Here is a 15,121-nt window from a genome sequence, read left to right as displayed (position 1 = left end):
GTTCTAACAGTAATAAAATTTCTGAGTTTTTTTTTTTTTAAGATTTTATTTATTTAAAAAAAAAGATTTTATTTATTTATTCATGATAGACATAGAGAGAGAGAGAGAGAGAGAGAGAGAGAGGCAGAGACACAGGCAGAGGGAGAAGCAGGCTCCATGCCAGGAGCCCGACGTGGGACTTGATCCTGGAACTCCAGGATCGCGCCCTGAGCCAAAGGCAGGCGCTACACCGCTGAGCCATGCAGGGATCCCCAATTTCTGAGTTTATTATTGCATAACAAGCAATATGTAGAAAACTAGCATAACCTAGGTTTTAGGCTTATAGATGAATCATTTGGGAGTCTTAATAAGTTCTACTGCTCTGTTTTATGATCTATACGTACCATGTTGGTTCCCAGTATAAATGCATGTTTCATGTTTTCTGTTTTATGATTTCCATTTCAGATCTCCCTGGAGTTTAGAAATTTGGCTGAGAAATATCAAACAGTGATTGTTGACATTTGCCGGAAAATGGGATTTGGGATGGCGGAGTTTTTGGATAAACACGTAACATCTGAACAGGAGTGGGACAAGGTTAGTGCCTACAAAGCAGTGTCGCATATTCACTGCAAAGTTCAGACTGAGGAATAAAGTTGTCTACGGTTCCAGGTTTTTGGTTTTACAACCCATTAATTTAGCTTGGCTGTCCCCTGATACACCCTTAACATAGGGGCTTATGGTTGAGTACTTGAGATAACCCATGCCCTAGGGAGTTTACCATTCAAGTGGACCAAAGTAGATAGAACCTGCCCAGGGATACAAACATTAAGCTTCGAAAAGTGTCTGTGACCTGCAATAAAATTTTAGGTAAGTGGCCAGATTACTTCATGTAATATAGAGATATCTGAGGTTTTCAACTCTTAAAAATGTGTTTTTTGTTACTTATTTTTTTCACCACTGAGCATGTGTGTATGTGTACATACCTTAGTATCTGAATCAATCTCCAGTTCCATCTTAACACAAGATGACTTTTAAACTCAGTGCCCGCTTGACCCCATTTGTTGACAAGAAGTAGGTATCAGGGCACCTGGGTGGCTCACTCGGTTAAGTGTCTGCCTTCAGCTCAGATCATGATCCCAGGGTCCTGGGATGGAGCCCCACATGGGGCTTCCTGCTCAGCGAAGAGCCTGTTTCTCCTCCTCCCTCTACCCCTCCCCCTGCTCTAGCTCTCTCTTTCTGTCCCTCTCTGTCTCTGCCTGTCTCTCTCTCTCTCAAAGAAATAAATCTTGAAAAGAAGTAGGTATTACTTAAACTGTTAAGTGGTATATATGTTTTCGTAGAAACAAAAACAAGTTTATGAGAATTCAGAGGTACTAACTTTGGATCGTGGGTGTGTTGTGCTGAGGCGTGAGCGCTTCTCCAATACCTTACTACTTCCTTTCCCATCATCTCCCTACAGAATTAACACAATAGGAGAAGTTCCAAGTTTCTTAACCTCCCCCCCCCAATTCATATGGTGGTAATAAGCAAATATGTATGGGGATTAGCAGTGGGAGACCCCACACAGATGAGGTTGTCTTCCTCAGGAGACCTGGAAAGGGATATGAGAGCAGATGATGAGGCAAATAAAATTATAATGGCTTTTATTTGGCCTGAGTTTACTCCTGAGCAGCAGCTGTGTAGGATATTGGCCAGGGTGGAAGTAGGGGGTCAGGGAGAAAGTGCTTATCTAGACAAAGGGACCTAATTGACTATGGCTATGACTAAACTAAACATCAAAATACAGGATAGGAAAGTGGGGTCTTGCCCATTTTCCATAGGAATCTTTGTCAGACTTCTTCATCACCCCAGTGGAAGCAAAGACATTTTAAACATCTGAGCTATGCGTGTATTTTGTATCTTTAGGAGTGTTTAAGTTAAAATCTCAGAAGAGAGGCTACTACATATATATTCCTCAGGTGAGTGTAAGTCCAGAGTCTGACCTCTTAATCCTTCAAGCCTTAGATCTTGCTGGCAACGTCTTTGGAACTGTTGGTTTATGCTCTCCAAGTTAGCATGAGTGTGGCTGCTGCTGAATTATCAGCCTATGAATTTAAAGTTAAAGCTGAAACTCCTCCTGGCCAAGAATCAACCCTGGTTAGCTGCATGGTATCTTCCTTTTCTGCCCTACAGACCTGTGTCTACAGGAAATATAATGTTAGGTTGTTGAATACAAATTCTGATTAGGTGAAATTAAATACAATTCAATTTTAATGATTTTTTTAACCCCCTTCAACTTTGGAGGAAAAGGACTACCTCCATTCTAGGAATATTTCTATCTAAAGAATTCTTCTTAAAATAAAATCTGCCTTTCCTTGGGTAGCACTAAGGAAATACTAATGTATTTTATTTTATTTTTTAAAAGACTTTATTTATTCATGAAAGACAGAGAGAGGCAGAGACATAGGCAGAGGGACAAACAGGCTCCATGCAGGGAGCCCGATATGGGACTTGATCCCGGGACTCCGGGATCATGCCCTAACCCAAAGGCAGAGAGTCAACCGCTAAGCCACCCAGGCATCCCAGTACTAATGTCTTAATGTCTAGTAATTCTTTTTAAATTTCTTGTAGTTGTCCACAGCTCATTTCTCTATCTCATTTAGCATATCTTTATGCTTTCCAGATTCTTCCTTTCCTAGCCATATTTCAAGTACTTTCTTTTTGGTGTTTCATTGGGCCCCTTGATTAGTCTCTGGCTTTATGTTACTTTTCAACCAGAGGCTCTCCTCTTTGGTCTTTCTCGAACTTTTACCCTTCCTAATGTCCACCCCAGAGGGTACCTTCCTTAACTGCTCTCCACTTCTTAAATTGTGTAATGAGCATTCATTTCATAAGAGTGTTGCATTAACTTGTCTTGGGAAACTCTTTTCAGGAGAGGATAGCTTTGACAAACCACTTTTATGGGGAAAAAAATCCTTTGATGATCAAAAATGACATTTACCAAGATCTCTTTTGAGAAGAGGCAATTTCAGCAAAGTTGTTAGAGCCTACCTCCTAAGCCACACTGCCTGGCTTTGAGTCCCTGGCCTCTGACTTTCAGATGAGTCAGATGAGTGATCTTGGGAAATTAATTGACTGACCTCTAGTTGCCCAGTTTATACATTTGTAAAATAGTGATAGTAATGATACGTGCCTCATAAAGGTATTTGTGAGGATTAAATATGCAGAGTGCTTAAAACTGGTAAGGACAGAGCCATAGTACTTTGTTCTTCTATGAAATGAAGATTTTGAGACACTGCAAGATCCTAAAGTATCTTTAAGACAACTCCACTTCGTATTCCAGTTTCTATTAGAATATTCCTCATTCCCTTATTACTATCACTCTCAGTTTTAGGTATCAGAAAGCTTACTGTACTAGTTTATTTTTTCTGTACTTTTTTATTTTTTCTGTATTTACTGTACTTTTTTTTTTTTTTTTAAGATTTTATTTACTTATTCATGAGAGACACAGAGAAAGAGAGAGAGAGAGAGGGAGAGGCAGAGACACAGGCAGAGGGAGAAGCAGGCTCCATGCAGGGAGCCTGACATGGGACTTGATCCCGGGTCTCCAGGATCAGGTCCCGGGCTGAAGGCGGCGCTAAACCGCTGAGCCACCCGGGCTGCCCCTTTCAATGACTTTTTATTCTAGGAGTAATACGTTTTCATGCTAGACAGAGAAAAAAACGCAGTTGAAAAAAATAAAACCAGCCAGAGATCAGAGATCACTTTTGTTCAATCTTTTGTGCCCATCCTTCTTGGCTGTTTTTTATTCCTTACATGTACATAGTGTATACTTGTGGTTTTTAATCAAAACAAGATCTTGTCCATTCTGTTTGGAACCTGTTTTTGTTTTTATAGCTAATGATCTCTAATATTCCCATTTTAGTAAATACTGCATTATTAAAGTATTTTAAAAATATTGTTTTACAGTACTGTCACTATGTCGCTGGACTGGTGGGGATTGGCCTTTCCCGACTGTTCTCAGCCTCAGAGTTAGAAGACCCTTTAGTTGGTGAAGACATAGAGTGTGCCAATTCTATGGGCCTGTTTCTGCAGAAAACAAACATCATCCGTGATTATCTGGAAGACCAGCGAGAAGGAAGAGAATTTTGGCCTCAAGAGGTAACAGATTTAGGGGACTTGGGAAAAATAATCTTAAATACTTTTCTGAAAACAAAACAAAACTTTTGGTTGGAAGTGATGGAAATGTCGGTTCAAATAGCTTATCCAAATAAAAGAAAGAGAAATTAAACTACCCTGAACAATGTAAGAGGATTTATAAAACAGGTTATGACTTAGTTTGCTTCAAGGTAGACTGGCTAAGTCCAGGGATTCAGATTATATACATAGTGTTACACAAACATACATACTCTTACACAGAAGCTCTCTTTTTTTGTTACCTCTAGGATAGGCTTTCTCCAAGTGATGGATATAACAACTCATGACTCACAATCTACTGGCTTAATAAAAAAGTTCTTAGGAAGGCCCAGTTGGTGGGGCTTGGATCCTGTGCCCATCCCATAATAAGTTACTATAGCCAGAGGGCTGAGTTCTCTGGCCAGACCTGGATTCTGTCTTCCTAGCACACATAGATTGGATTCTTACCCAAAAAGGATTCTATGGCAGGAGGGAGGAAGATGTTAGATAGGCAAAAACTACAGGATGTTCATTATAAGGGACAGGAGTTGATCTTTGACTTAATTTTAAGAAATGGATAGGGAAGGGCAGGGATTGGACATGGGCTTTATTCAGAAGGAAAGCTAGAAAATCCTATGACTGTTTCCTGATTTTAATAATCCAACATTTGCCTATTGCTTTCCATAAAATGGTTCTCTGAAATCAAGTGCTTTTAATTTTTTTTTGAAATATTGTATTTATTTGAGAGAGAGACAGTATGAGTTGGGGGAAGGGACAGACAGTATCAGTTGGGGGAATCCCAGGTGGATTCCTGTGTGGGCAGGTTAGCAAAAGAGCTTATGACAACCCTTCCTTTGACACCACAGCTCAGTTAAGGGAGGGGATTTGTGTAAGGACCCTCAGTGAGTCAGTGGCCACCTAAAAGGGTCACCTCAGTCTGCTGAGTCTCAGCCAGAGTCTCCCCCATACCACACTGCCTAACACACAGGGGCATCCCTCCAGTGTGGTCGTAAGCACCAGCTCTGTAGTCCTGCACACAATTTACTTCCCTCTTCTCTGAAATTGAATTGTTAGACCACAGGGTGGTGGTGTGAATAAAATGAGCTGAACTTTATCCAGACTGGTTACTAAACGTCAATTCAAATAGCTTGACCAAAACAGAGATTAAAGAGCCCTGAGATACTATTTCTTGCTTAGGATTGGCAAAAAGTCCTAAATTTGATAATCCCTAAATAGGACTGGGGACACGAACACTCTGTTTGAAAAAAAACATTCTGTTTGTGTGCTTGGTGAGAGTCCCCTGTACAAACAACCCTGAGAGCTGGCCTCTTGGCAAGTGGATAATATGGGAAGTTATTGATCCACCTTTGTTTCTAATAGTTACATTTTATAAACCACTCAGATATTCATCTATACAGGACTGATTGAATGAACTATGGTATATTCACCTGGTGGAGGACAAAAAGAACTATACTACGATGGAGTAATCTCCAGGTTATATTATTAAGTGTAAAAAAGCAAGGTGCACAGCAGTGTAGTTTATTATTATTATTATTATTTTTTTTTATTTTTAAGATTTTATTTATTTATTCATGATAAACAGAGAGAGAGAGAGAAAGGCAGAGACACAGGCAGAGGGAGAAGCAGGCTCCATGCCGGGAGCCTGATGCGGGACTCGATCCCGGGACTCCAGGATCATGCCCTGGGCCAAAGGCAGGCGCTGAACCACTGAGCCACCCAGGGATCCCCAGCAGTGTAGTTTAAACAATAGGAGAAACCAAAACATAATAAAATGTGATTAATTTACTGTTACTGAAATACTGAAACTATTACAGAAACTTTTGTAACTAACAGCAAATAGACAGTTGTGTTCCTGTCAGTTGAGGAGCCAAGATTTTTAGTCTAAAATAAAAGGTACAAATATAAAACTATGAGTTAAGTTAAACAAAACTCTCATAATCCTAAACTGAATTGGAAATATCAGTCTGAACTCCTGTTACAGATTCTCTTAAAAAAGAAAAAGTTCAGCTCTGTCTATGAAGAGGTATAGAAAGAAACCAGCAGTAGTATGTACTGCTGGTGTATCCGTTTGGTCTTTTAATACCATTTCACTCTATGGAATAGTGGGGGCAGGAAATATACAAAATGAGCTTGGAATACACTGTCATCCCAGGAAAGAAGGTAGCTATCAAAGTGAAGAGTACAGGATCCAATTTAAAGGGGCTTTCACTGGCTGCATATGGAATAGTTTGAGTATCAGAAGGGATAATAACTGCAATGGCTTAAAACACATCAAATGTATTAAAATCTAAAGAAAAATAAGCATGCGCCTCTTGAAAGATATTGGTGTGTTCCCTTATCAGGAGGTACGTAATGTCGATCTTTGCCAACTTTTGGTGTTAGCAGTTGTTAGGCTTCATGCCTAGTTCTGTTAATTTATTGTGATTACAGAACAGTATTTTTAAATCATTACTCTATTGAGACAGTTTACATACTATACAGTTTATCTTTCTAACATTTTTAGTGTTTTTTGTTTTGTTTTGTTTTGTTTTTGTTTTTCAGTATGTTCACTGAGTTGTGCTACTATCACCACAGTTAATTTCAGGACATTTTCATTTTTCCAGAAAGAAACTCCATGCCCACTAGCAGTCACTATTTTCCCCTGGTGTCTACTCCCCAGCCTTCGTTAACCAACCTTCTTCTTCCTGTCTTTGAGATTTGCCTGTTTGGGACCTTTCATGTAAAAAAGAATCATACAATATGCGACTGACTTCTTTCACTTAGCATAATGTTTTCAAGGTGCCATGTGGTAGCATGTATCAGTACTTCATTCCTTGTTATAGTCAAATAATATTCATTTGTATAGGTAGGCCATATTTTATTTATCCATGCATTAGGTGAGGAATATTTGGATTGTTGCCACTTTTTTATTATTAATAGTTCTGTGAACATTTGTATACAAGGTTTTGAGTGGACGTGTTTCCATTTCTCTTCGATATATACCTAGGAGAGGAAATGCTGATTCATATAGCTACCAACCTTTTGAGGAACTGTCAGACTTTTTCCCACAGTGACTGTACCATTTTACCAGTCCTGCCAGCAGTGTGTGAGGGTTCCAGTTTCTCCTCCTCTTTGCCAACACTTACTATCCTTTTTTATGTATGTGTATGACATCTTTTTATTGTGGTAAAGTTTACGTAATATAAAATTTACCATTTAAACTAATAGTTACACAATAACTACCTACTCCTTCTCCCTGTTATCTGTCTTTTTGATTCTACCCATCTTCATGGGTGTCAAGCAGTATCTCATTGTGGTTTTGATTTGCAGTCTCTGATAGCTAATGATGTGGAGCTTTTCATGTGTTGATTGGCCATTTGTATATTTGCTTTGGAAAAATATCTATTTGGGTACTTATCCTGAAAACTACTAAAATACTTTCAGATATTTTCATGATGTTGTTTGTTGTTATTATTGAGTTGTAAGGGTTCTTTCTACTTCTGGATAGAAGTCCCTTTTTTATCAGATACTTGACTTAGAAATATTGTCTCCCATTCTGTGGGCTAACTTTTTTCTTCTTTGATGATGTCCTTTGGAACATAAGAGTTTTTAATTTTGATATGGTGTAATTGATTTAGTTTTCTCTTTTGTTATTGTGTTTTTGGTGTCATATGTAAGAAACCATTGCCTAATCTAAGGTCATGAAGATTTATGCCTACATTTTCTTCTAAGAGTTTTATAGTTTGAGCTCTTACATTTAGGGCTTTGATCCATTTTGAGTTAATTTTTGTATGTGGTGTGAGGTAGGGGTCCAGTTTCATTTTTTTGTGTGGGTGTCCAGTTGTCCCAGTACTGTTTGTGGAAAAGATTGTTCTTTCTTCATTGAATTATTTCAGCACCTTGTTGAAAATCAGTTGACCCTAAGTGAAGGTTTATTTCAGGACTTCCAATTTTATGCCATAAAGTAATTTTTAATTCTATAATTGTGTCTTCCTTTATTAGCTGGACTGATTTAACTCCCCTCCTTTAATATTTGCTTATTGAATGGTACAGTTGATGTATGGAAGGCAGTATATATATTTGATTCTTTTCTTTACCCAGCTTTTAAGATAATGAATTTTCTCTCATCCTCATAAGGTGACCAATTAGTTATTTTTTGCTATCATTATAAACTCAGGGATTAAAACATACTTGATTTGGTTTAATCTGCCATAATTATTCTCATTACTAAAGTTCAGAATTTCCCTCCTTTGGTCGGGAAGAAGTTCAGGTTGGCTCCTGAGTCCTCATGAGGGGACCCTTTGAGCGCTTCCTTGCCATTTGGTATGTGAAGATGTTCTAAGCTCATTTTGTACATTTCTTGCCTGAGCTCTGGATTCATCCAGCTCTTCAGGAAGCCTAGGTAAGACACCTGGGCTAATAGGAAATAGTAACCAGCACTGCACTTGGCTACTAGGAATAGTCATTGCTCTTGGGGTAGTCATCGTGTGTGTGCGTTTAGTTTTAAAACTAAAATATCTTGTAAGTTGGTACTGATATTTCCAGTTCACACATTCAGGACTGTCAGCTTGTTACATAATCTCCTCTGTATTACATCTCTACTTCATTGCTTCCTCATGGAGATTCAGAGATGCCAGAATTAGTATATGCCATAATTACTCATTTGCTTTTTTTCCCCACATTACAGATCCTGCCATCTCTTAATAGTGATGCTAATGCTACTGCCACCAAATATGATTACTGAAAATAATTGAAAAAATGTTTTTGCACATGCCATACTAATTCCCAATTTCTTATGATTGTGTTCATATCTGAATTGGCAGAGCAAGTAGCTATGGCAACCGTAATAATGTTTAATGTTTAGCTTGCAGTACTGTTATAGCTGATTTTGTATCTATCTGGTTACTTCTTTCAGGAGTAGACTAATGCCTTTCTGAATAACAGGAATCCTCTTTATCTGAAATCATCAAAGTATTGCTTAGTACACACTTAACTAAATGTCCCTAAGAGACCATTTCCCAAATACTTAACTGACTCCTAGGCTGTGATCAGACCCTGACAGGTTGTCATAAATAGCTACCGCATGGAGCTTAAAACAGACTTGATCTTGGGGAAGGATGAGTCCGGAGCTAAGAAAAATGTTACTGTGTATCATAGTTCTTACTCATGAATATTCTCTCCTGTTGCTTGTACATCCTTCCCTTATGCACATGCTATAACTTATTTTTAAGGTTTGGAGCAAGTATGTTAAGAAGTTGGGTGATTTTGCTAAGCCACAGAATATTGACTCAGCCGTGCAGTGCCTGAACGAACTTATAACCAACGCGCTACACCACATCCCACATGTCATCACTTACCTCTCAAGACTTAGAAACCAAAGTGTGTTTAACTTCTGCGCTATTCCACAGGTATGCGGTGGAGCTATCTTGTAGATGAGAGGTGGGAGCTAAAAAGAGTGGCATGGGGGTAGTGATGGGGATAGAGAGAATGCATTTACTATTTTGATTTGCTTGCATTTAGGAATATGGTTCCTTGGAAAGATGACTGGTCTATTTTCTTTTGCCGAGGGGGAAGCAGGCAGTGTTTCACCACACCTTTTCTCTGCCCCACAGCCACTACACCCACTCAGCCTCATTAGGTGAAGGTTTGTCATTACAGAGAGTCTTACTTAATCACCTAGTTTTTGCTGTCCTTTTCTCAGACTCAGGATAATGGAACCTGATACTATGGACCTAGCCCCTCAGTCCTCTACACTTTTTAATTGCCTTACCAGTTATTTTATTTTATTTTTTAAAAGATTTTTATTTATTCATTCATGAGAGACACACAGAGAGAGAGACAGAGACACAGGCAGAGGGAGAAGCAGGGTCCATGCAGGGAGCCCAACGCGGGACTGGATCCCGGGTCTCCAGGATCACGCCCCGGGCCAAAGGCAGGCACTAAACCGCTGAGCCACCCGGGCTGCCCTTTACCAGTTATTTTAGTTTTCAACTCAAGTACATGCAAGTCATGAGATTTAACTGATTTAGAAACTTGATTTGAAAAAAAAAGACACTTGATTTGATATTTTTTTTTTATAAAGATTTTATGTATTTTTTTGAAAGAGAGAGAGTGTGCAGGAGCCTGGGGGGAGCATCAGAGGGGAGAGGGTGAAGCAGACTCCCCACTGAGCAGGGAGCCTAACTTGAGATTTGATTCCAGGACTCTGGGATCATGACCTGAGCCCAAGGCAGATGCTTAACTGACTGAGCCACCCTGGTGCCCCTTGATTTGATCTTTTAAGGACCAATCTTGAGTGGTCATTGGAGCTAAATTCTGCATGCCTGACTTAGGTTCCCATTTACCCTAGAGATAATTTGCCTATGAGCATTGGGGACTATGCCCCCTTCCCATTTCCCCCCCATTCCCTCCATGTTATTTTTCATGTGTAATGGATATGTTCATTGTAGGAAAAATAGAAAATTCTTTGTAAATATTATTTTGAGATACATTTTTTGGCTCATTACTCTAGCATGGAAAATGACTTACAGGCGTAATGCTTGTGTTTTTCCAAATAAAAAGGGGTCCTTGTGGTTAAACCAAAGAATATTTAAGACTTCAAAGACCACTTGATTCTATGTGTAGTTAGAGAAGGGACGAGTGGGAAAGGTCCAAGTTTTGACATGCTTTTTTCTTTGGTATTTTTTCTTGGTTATTTATACCTTAGCCCTTTGGGCATGTTCTTATTCTACAGAAGATTTTTTTCACCTTTTCATAATGGTGATTGTTTAGAGTGCCATTTCATACTTTTTTTCATGAAATTAGTTGAATTAGTGTTTTGTTTTGTTTTTTTTCCTCTCTCTCCCTCCTTCTATCTGTAGGTGATGGCCATTGCCACTCTGGCTGCCTGTTACAATAATCAGCAGGTGTTCAAAGGTATAGTGAAGATCCGAAAAGGGCAAGCAGTAACTCTAATGATGGATGCTACCAATATGCCAGCGGTCAAAGCTATAATATACCAATATATGGAAGAGGTGAGTTTTCGTTTAATTACCTGGAGAATTTGTAGCTATTTTTAGGATTTAAATAATATCACTGTTTAAATAGTTCATATTTGGATGTTAGATCATTGTTAACGACTCACTGTGTTATGATAGACAGGAGTTGGTGTCCTGTATCAGGAAAAAATGTGTACCCAGGTTGCTGATGGTTCTGATCCGTACAGCACGATAGTGGGAGGGTATAAATGCAGTAAACCCTTAGGGTAGAGCCCCTCAGTAGGATCAGATTTTTGGAGGGGGATGATGGTGTTAGAAGCCAACCAGGCTTCTTGGTTTATGGAAGAAGAAGGTGAAGCCGAGGCTTGTGCATGCTAATATAGTATTTGACCGAGTGGATCTCAGACTCCAGGCCACGTTGCCTGACACTCAACCTGGTACTTCCCATTATTTCATGGGCTCTAACTGAGAAACCACAGTAGGAAATTTCAGTGAAGGAAAACCATCATGTTGCAATGATTTCTCAACTTTCTAATGCAAATCTCATTTCAAATGCCAAAACCACACTATAAAACAAAACAAATCTCCTGCTGTGGGAGATACAATATGACTAGGTTCAAAAAACTTTCTTAGAGGCTAAAACTAATCACCAGGCCTTAGAGCAGTAGTTCTTAATTGAAGGTGCACTCTCTCCCCACCAAGGGGCATTTGGCAATATCTGGAGACATTTTTTATGATCGTCACACTAGGGAGGGAGGTGGCTTCTGATGAGTGGAGGCCCTGCGGTCCTTAGGTATGTTCTACTGAAGATTGAACTACTACTACAGAAATACATGAAACCAAAAGACCTTCCACCTTCTCTCCCAGAGATAACCACTGCTGTCAATAGTTTTCTGCCTCCTTCCCATCCTCTGGTTATGCCTTTACAGGGATGTGATTTGTAATAGTGGTTTCCCCTACACAGAATTCTGCAAGACATTGATTTCCTCTGATTTCTATTGCATTTTGCACATTTTCCTTGGAGTTCCTACCTGTCTTCAATCTGACAAGCTTTGGACCTTGCATTTCTACCAGAGGCACCAGAGAAGACATAAGAGAAGATCCCATTTTTTTTTTTAATTCTAAAATTTTTTAGCGACTTCAACACTAGATAAAGTGTTCATTCGGCCAGTGACCAAAAAATTGCTACTATTGAGATTTAGGACAGTCCGGTTCATCGTAAATGGCCAGCATTTCCTCTGAGTTCCCTGTGTGCCTGGCATAGCAACTGAATAGTAGGTGGGTACTATTAATATCAAGGAAACCTGAGGCTGGAGCCATGATTTGGACCGAGATCTGGCTGACTTCAGAGCCTACGCTGTTCACTACAATCCTAAGGGGTTTGGATTACCCTTTCTGAACTGAATGGTGCCATATTAGACACTTTTCCTCCATTTTATATAAATTGGAAACCTTTTGTGTAGTTTGTAGTTCAGAGAAGATTTTAGTTCTGTAGTTTTATACTGACCACTAATTTTAGAGAACGATTTTTTTTTAAATGTTGTAGATAGTTCCATTACTCTCTTAAGATTCAGATTTTATCTGATGTTTTCTTTAACCATTGGAATTAAATCCTAGTTGTGATTCAGTTTGATTTAGGGTACAGGTAGGCAAACTACAGCTGGCTGCCCTACACCCTCATAAATAACATTTTATTAGAACACAGCCACACCTGTTTGCTTATGCACTGTCTACGGGTGCCTCATGATACAGCAGCAGAGTTGAGAGGCTGCAACAGAGGTGGCCCACAAAACTGAAAATATTTTCTGGCCCTTTAAGAATGTTTGCAGACCTCTGATTTAAAGCACCAGTTGTTTAAAAGTACTCCAGTGAAACTCAAGGTAATTTGGGGAAGACATTAATACTTGAGTTGATTTGATTCAGAAAAATCTCTGAAGACTTCCGAATGTGGAGGAATAAAATGTAATAATAGCTTTGATGTCAACATGAATGAAATTTCAAGTTAAAACTTTTTGTGTCAAGTCCACAAGTTGTCTGGCTTTTTTTTTTTTTTTTTTTTTTTTAAGATTTTATTTATTTGTTTTGAGAGAGAGCACAAGCAATGGGGAGAGGCAAGGGCAGAGGGAGAAGGAGAATGGGGCTCCATCCCAGCACCCCAGGATCATGACCTGAGCCAAAAGCAGACACTTAACAGACTGAGCCACCCAGGCGCCCCAGTTGTCTGGGTTTTTGCTGCTGTCCAAATTTTAACACTGAATCCTACTTCTCCTCACTGATCAAGTTTGTTCTTTATGGGAAGACAGGAAGGCACATTTATTCTCTCAGGTATTGGGGCCTAACTGGTGGTCACAGTAATGCACTTGCAGGGGACTTTAAAGCTTTCCTCACGCAACCTGACTGCTTAAAGGAAGGGTTAGAGTGACAGCCGAACTGGCTGAGTAGGTGGGCACTGCTCCTCAGTGTCCTGCGTCCTCTGGAGCAGCCACAGCTTCAAACCAGTCTGGACACCTGTCAGCTGGCGAGAAGCTCAACCAGCTATTTTGGGACCAAAACAAATGCTCAGGCCAACAGCCAGAAACTATTATTTCCTTCTCTGCCAATCCTCATTCCTTGGCGAGGGCAATATTTTTCAAGTTGACACAGCTTCCTGTTTCACCCTGCACCGTGGTTCATCTGGAGCATTGTCCTGCCCATCAAGCCCTTTCTGTGCTCCTGACTCACAAGTATGGTCCTCCGGTCAGCCACGTCAGTGGCCCCTGGCCACTTGCTAGAATCTCACCCCTACTCAAACCCATTGAATCAGAATCTGCCTTTACAGGATCCGCAGGTGACACCTGTGAACCCAAAGTCTGGAAAGCACTGTTGTAATCCCCATCCTCTCCTGACCTGGCTCTGCCTTTTCACCATGTGAAGAAGTGTGAGCTAATGTGCTATGAAGCCCCTCCACACCTCTGTGTCCACCTCTGCTGTGGGAGCCTACCCCCTGCATGTCCACGCTCCTGCTCCCCACTGTCGCCCCCTCAGGGTCGGCGGCCTCTTTATCTGCAGCTCCACCAACCGCCCCACTCTAGTCACTCCTCTAGTGTATGTATGCTCAGGCCACTCTGCTTAAAAAGTGGGCACATCACTCTCAAAAAAAAAAAAAAAAAAAAAGTGGGCACATCGTGACCCTGGCCTGGCTTTGTTCTTCTTTACCTGCTCTCCTCCCCCTTCTCCCTCACAGTTAAGCTTCTCAAAAGATACATATACTTCATGTTATTCCTCCTTTTTCAACCCACCTCATGCTAGCTAGCTTTTGTTCCTATCTTGTCATTAGAACTTTCCTTACTGAACTGATTTGATGACCTTCTAATGACCAGTTTTTTAAGTGTCCCTGATCCCATTGTTTGACAATGTGGTTCTTTTTCACCTCGAAAGCCCTTTCCTCTCTTGGCTTTTGTGACACTCATCCCCGGTTTAACCTCTTACCTGTCTGTCTACTCCTTTGCCTTTCTGACTCCTTACACTGTTATTTCCCAGAGTTCTGTCTTAATTTTCATTTTCTCTCACTGAGCAAAAGCTTTCTGGCATTCTCTTTGGTGGCCAGGCTTCTTCCTCCACCACATGCTCATCACTCCTGACTTGATTACTCCAGCTCAGGACTTGGTCATAACCTTTTTTTTTTCTGGTTAATGACATTACCATTTGCCTGATCAAGCAGTCCAGATAACCCAGGGTCCTCTGTTATTCTCTCTAAGCCTGATGTATAGGCATCTCCCTATCCTGCCTGTTGTACCTGTGGACTTTCCTACTCCTCAGAATTTTGCGTGCATTGCCCTCTGACCAAGCAATTCTAGGACTTTACATACAAAATTAACCAGAAAATGTGCAAAGGTGCTTATCGTAGCATTTTGTCCTCAGTCCTCATTGGGAATGAATTGATTAAACTATTAGAGTACATTTGCATTATGCGGCTTGTGTTTAAAACTGGAATGGCATCATTTTCTAGGTTCTGGCATTAAGAGATGTCC

The 15,121-nt window shown here is 40.2% G+C and overlaps 1 protein-coding gene across 2 annotated transcripts in view; it reads left to right on the top strand.

Annotated features, from left to right (window-relative positions):
• FDFT1 (farnesyl-diphosphate farnesyltransferase 1) overlaps positions 1–15,121 on the top strand; it is a 33,030-nt gene that overhangs the window by 15,625 nt on the left and 2,284 nt on the right. For both annotated transcript variants that reach the window (XM_072796046.1, XM_072796045.1), the window contains 4 exons: positions 445–573; positions 3,928–4,119; positions 9,366–9,542; positions 10,995–11,147. In XM_072796046.1, coding sequence (XP_072652147.1) covers positions 445–573; positions 3,928–4,119; positions 9,366–9,542; positions 10,995–11,147 — 651 coding nt within the window. The remainder of the gene's footprint in view (positions 1–444; positions 574–3,927; positions 4,120–9,365; positions 9,543–10,994; positions 11,148–15,121) is intronic.

This window comes from Canis lupus, chromosome 24 (assembly GCF_048164855.1).
Source record: "Canis lupus baileyi chromosome 24, mCanLup2.hap1, whole genome shotgun sequence".
Classification (NCBI taxonomy): domain Eukaryota; kingdom Metazoa; phylum Chordata; class Mammalia; order Carnivora; family Canidae; genus Canis; species Canis lupus.
This window is presented reverse-complemented; position numbering and strand designations above follow the sequence as displayed.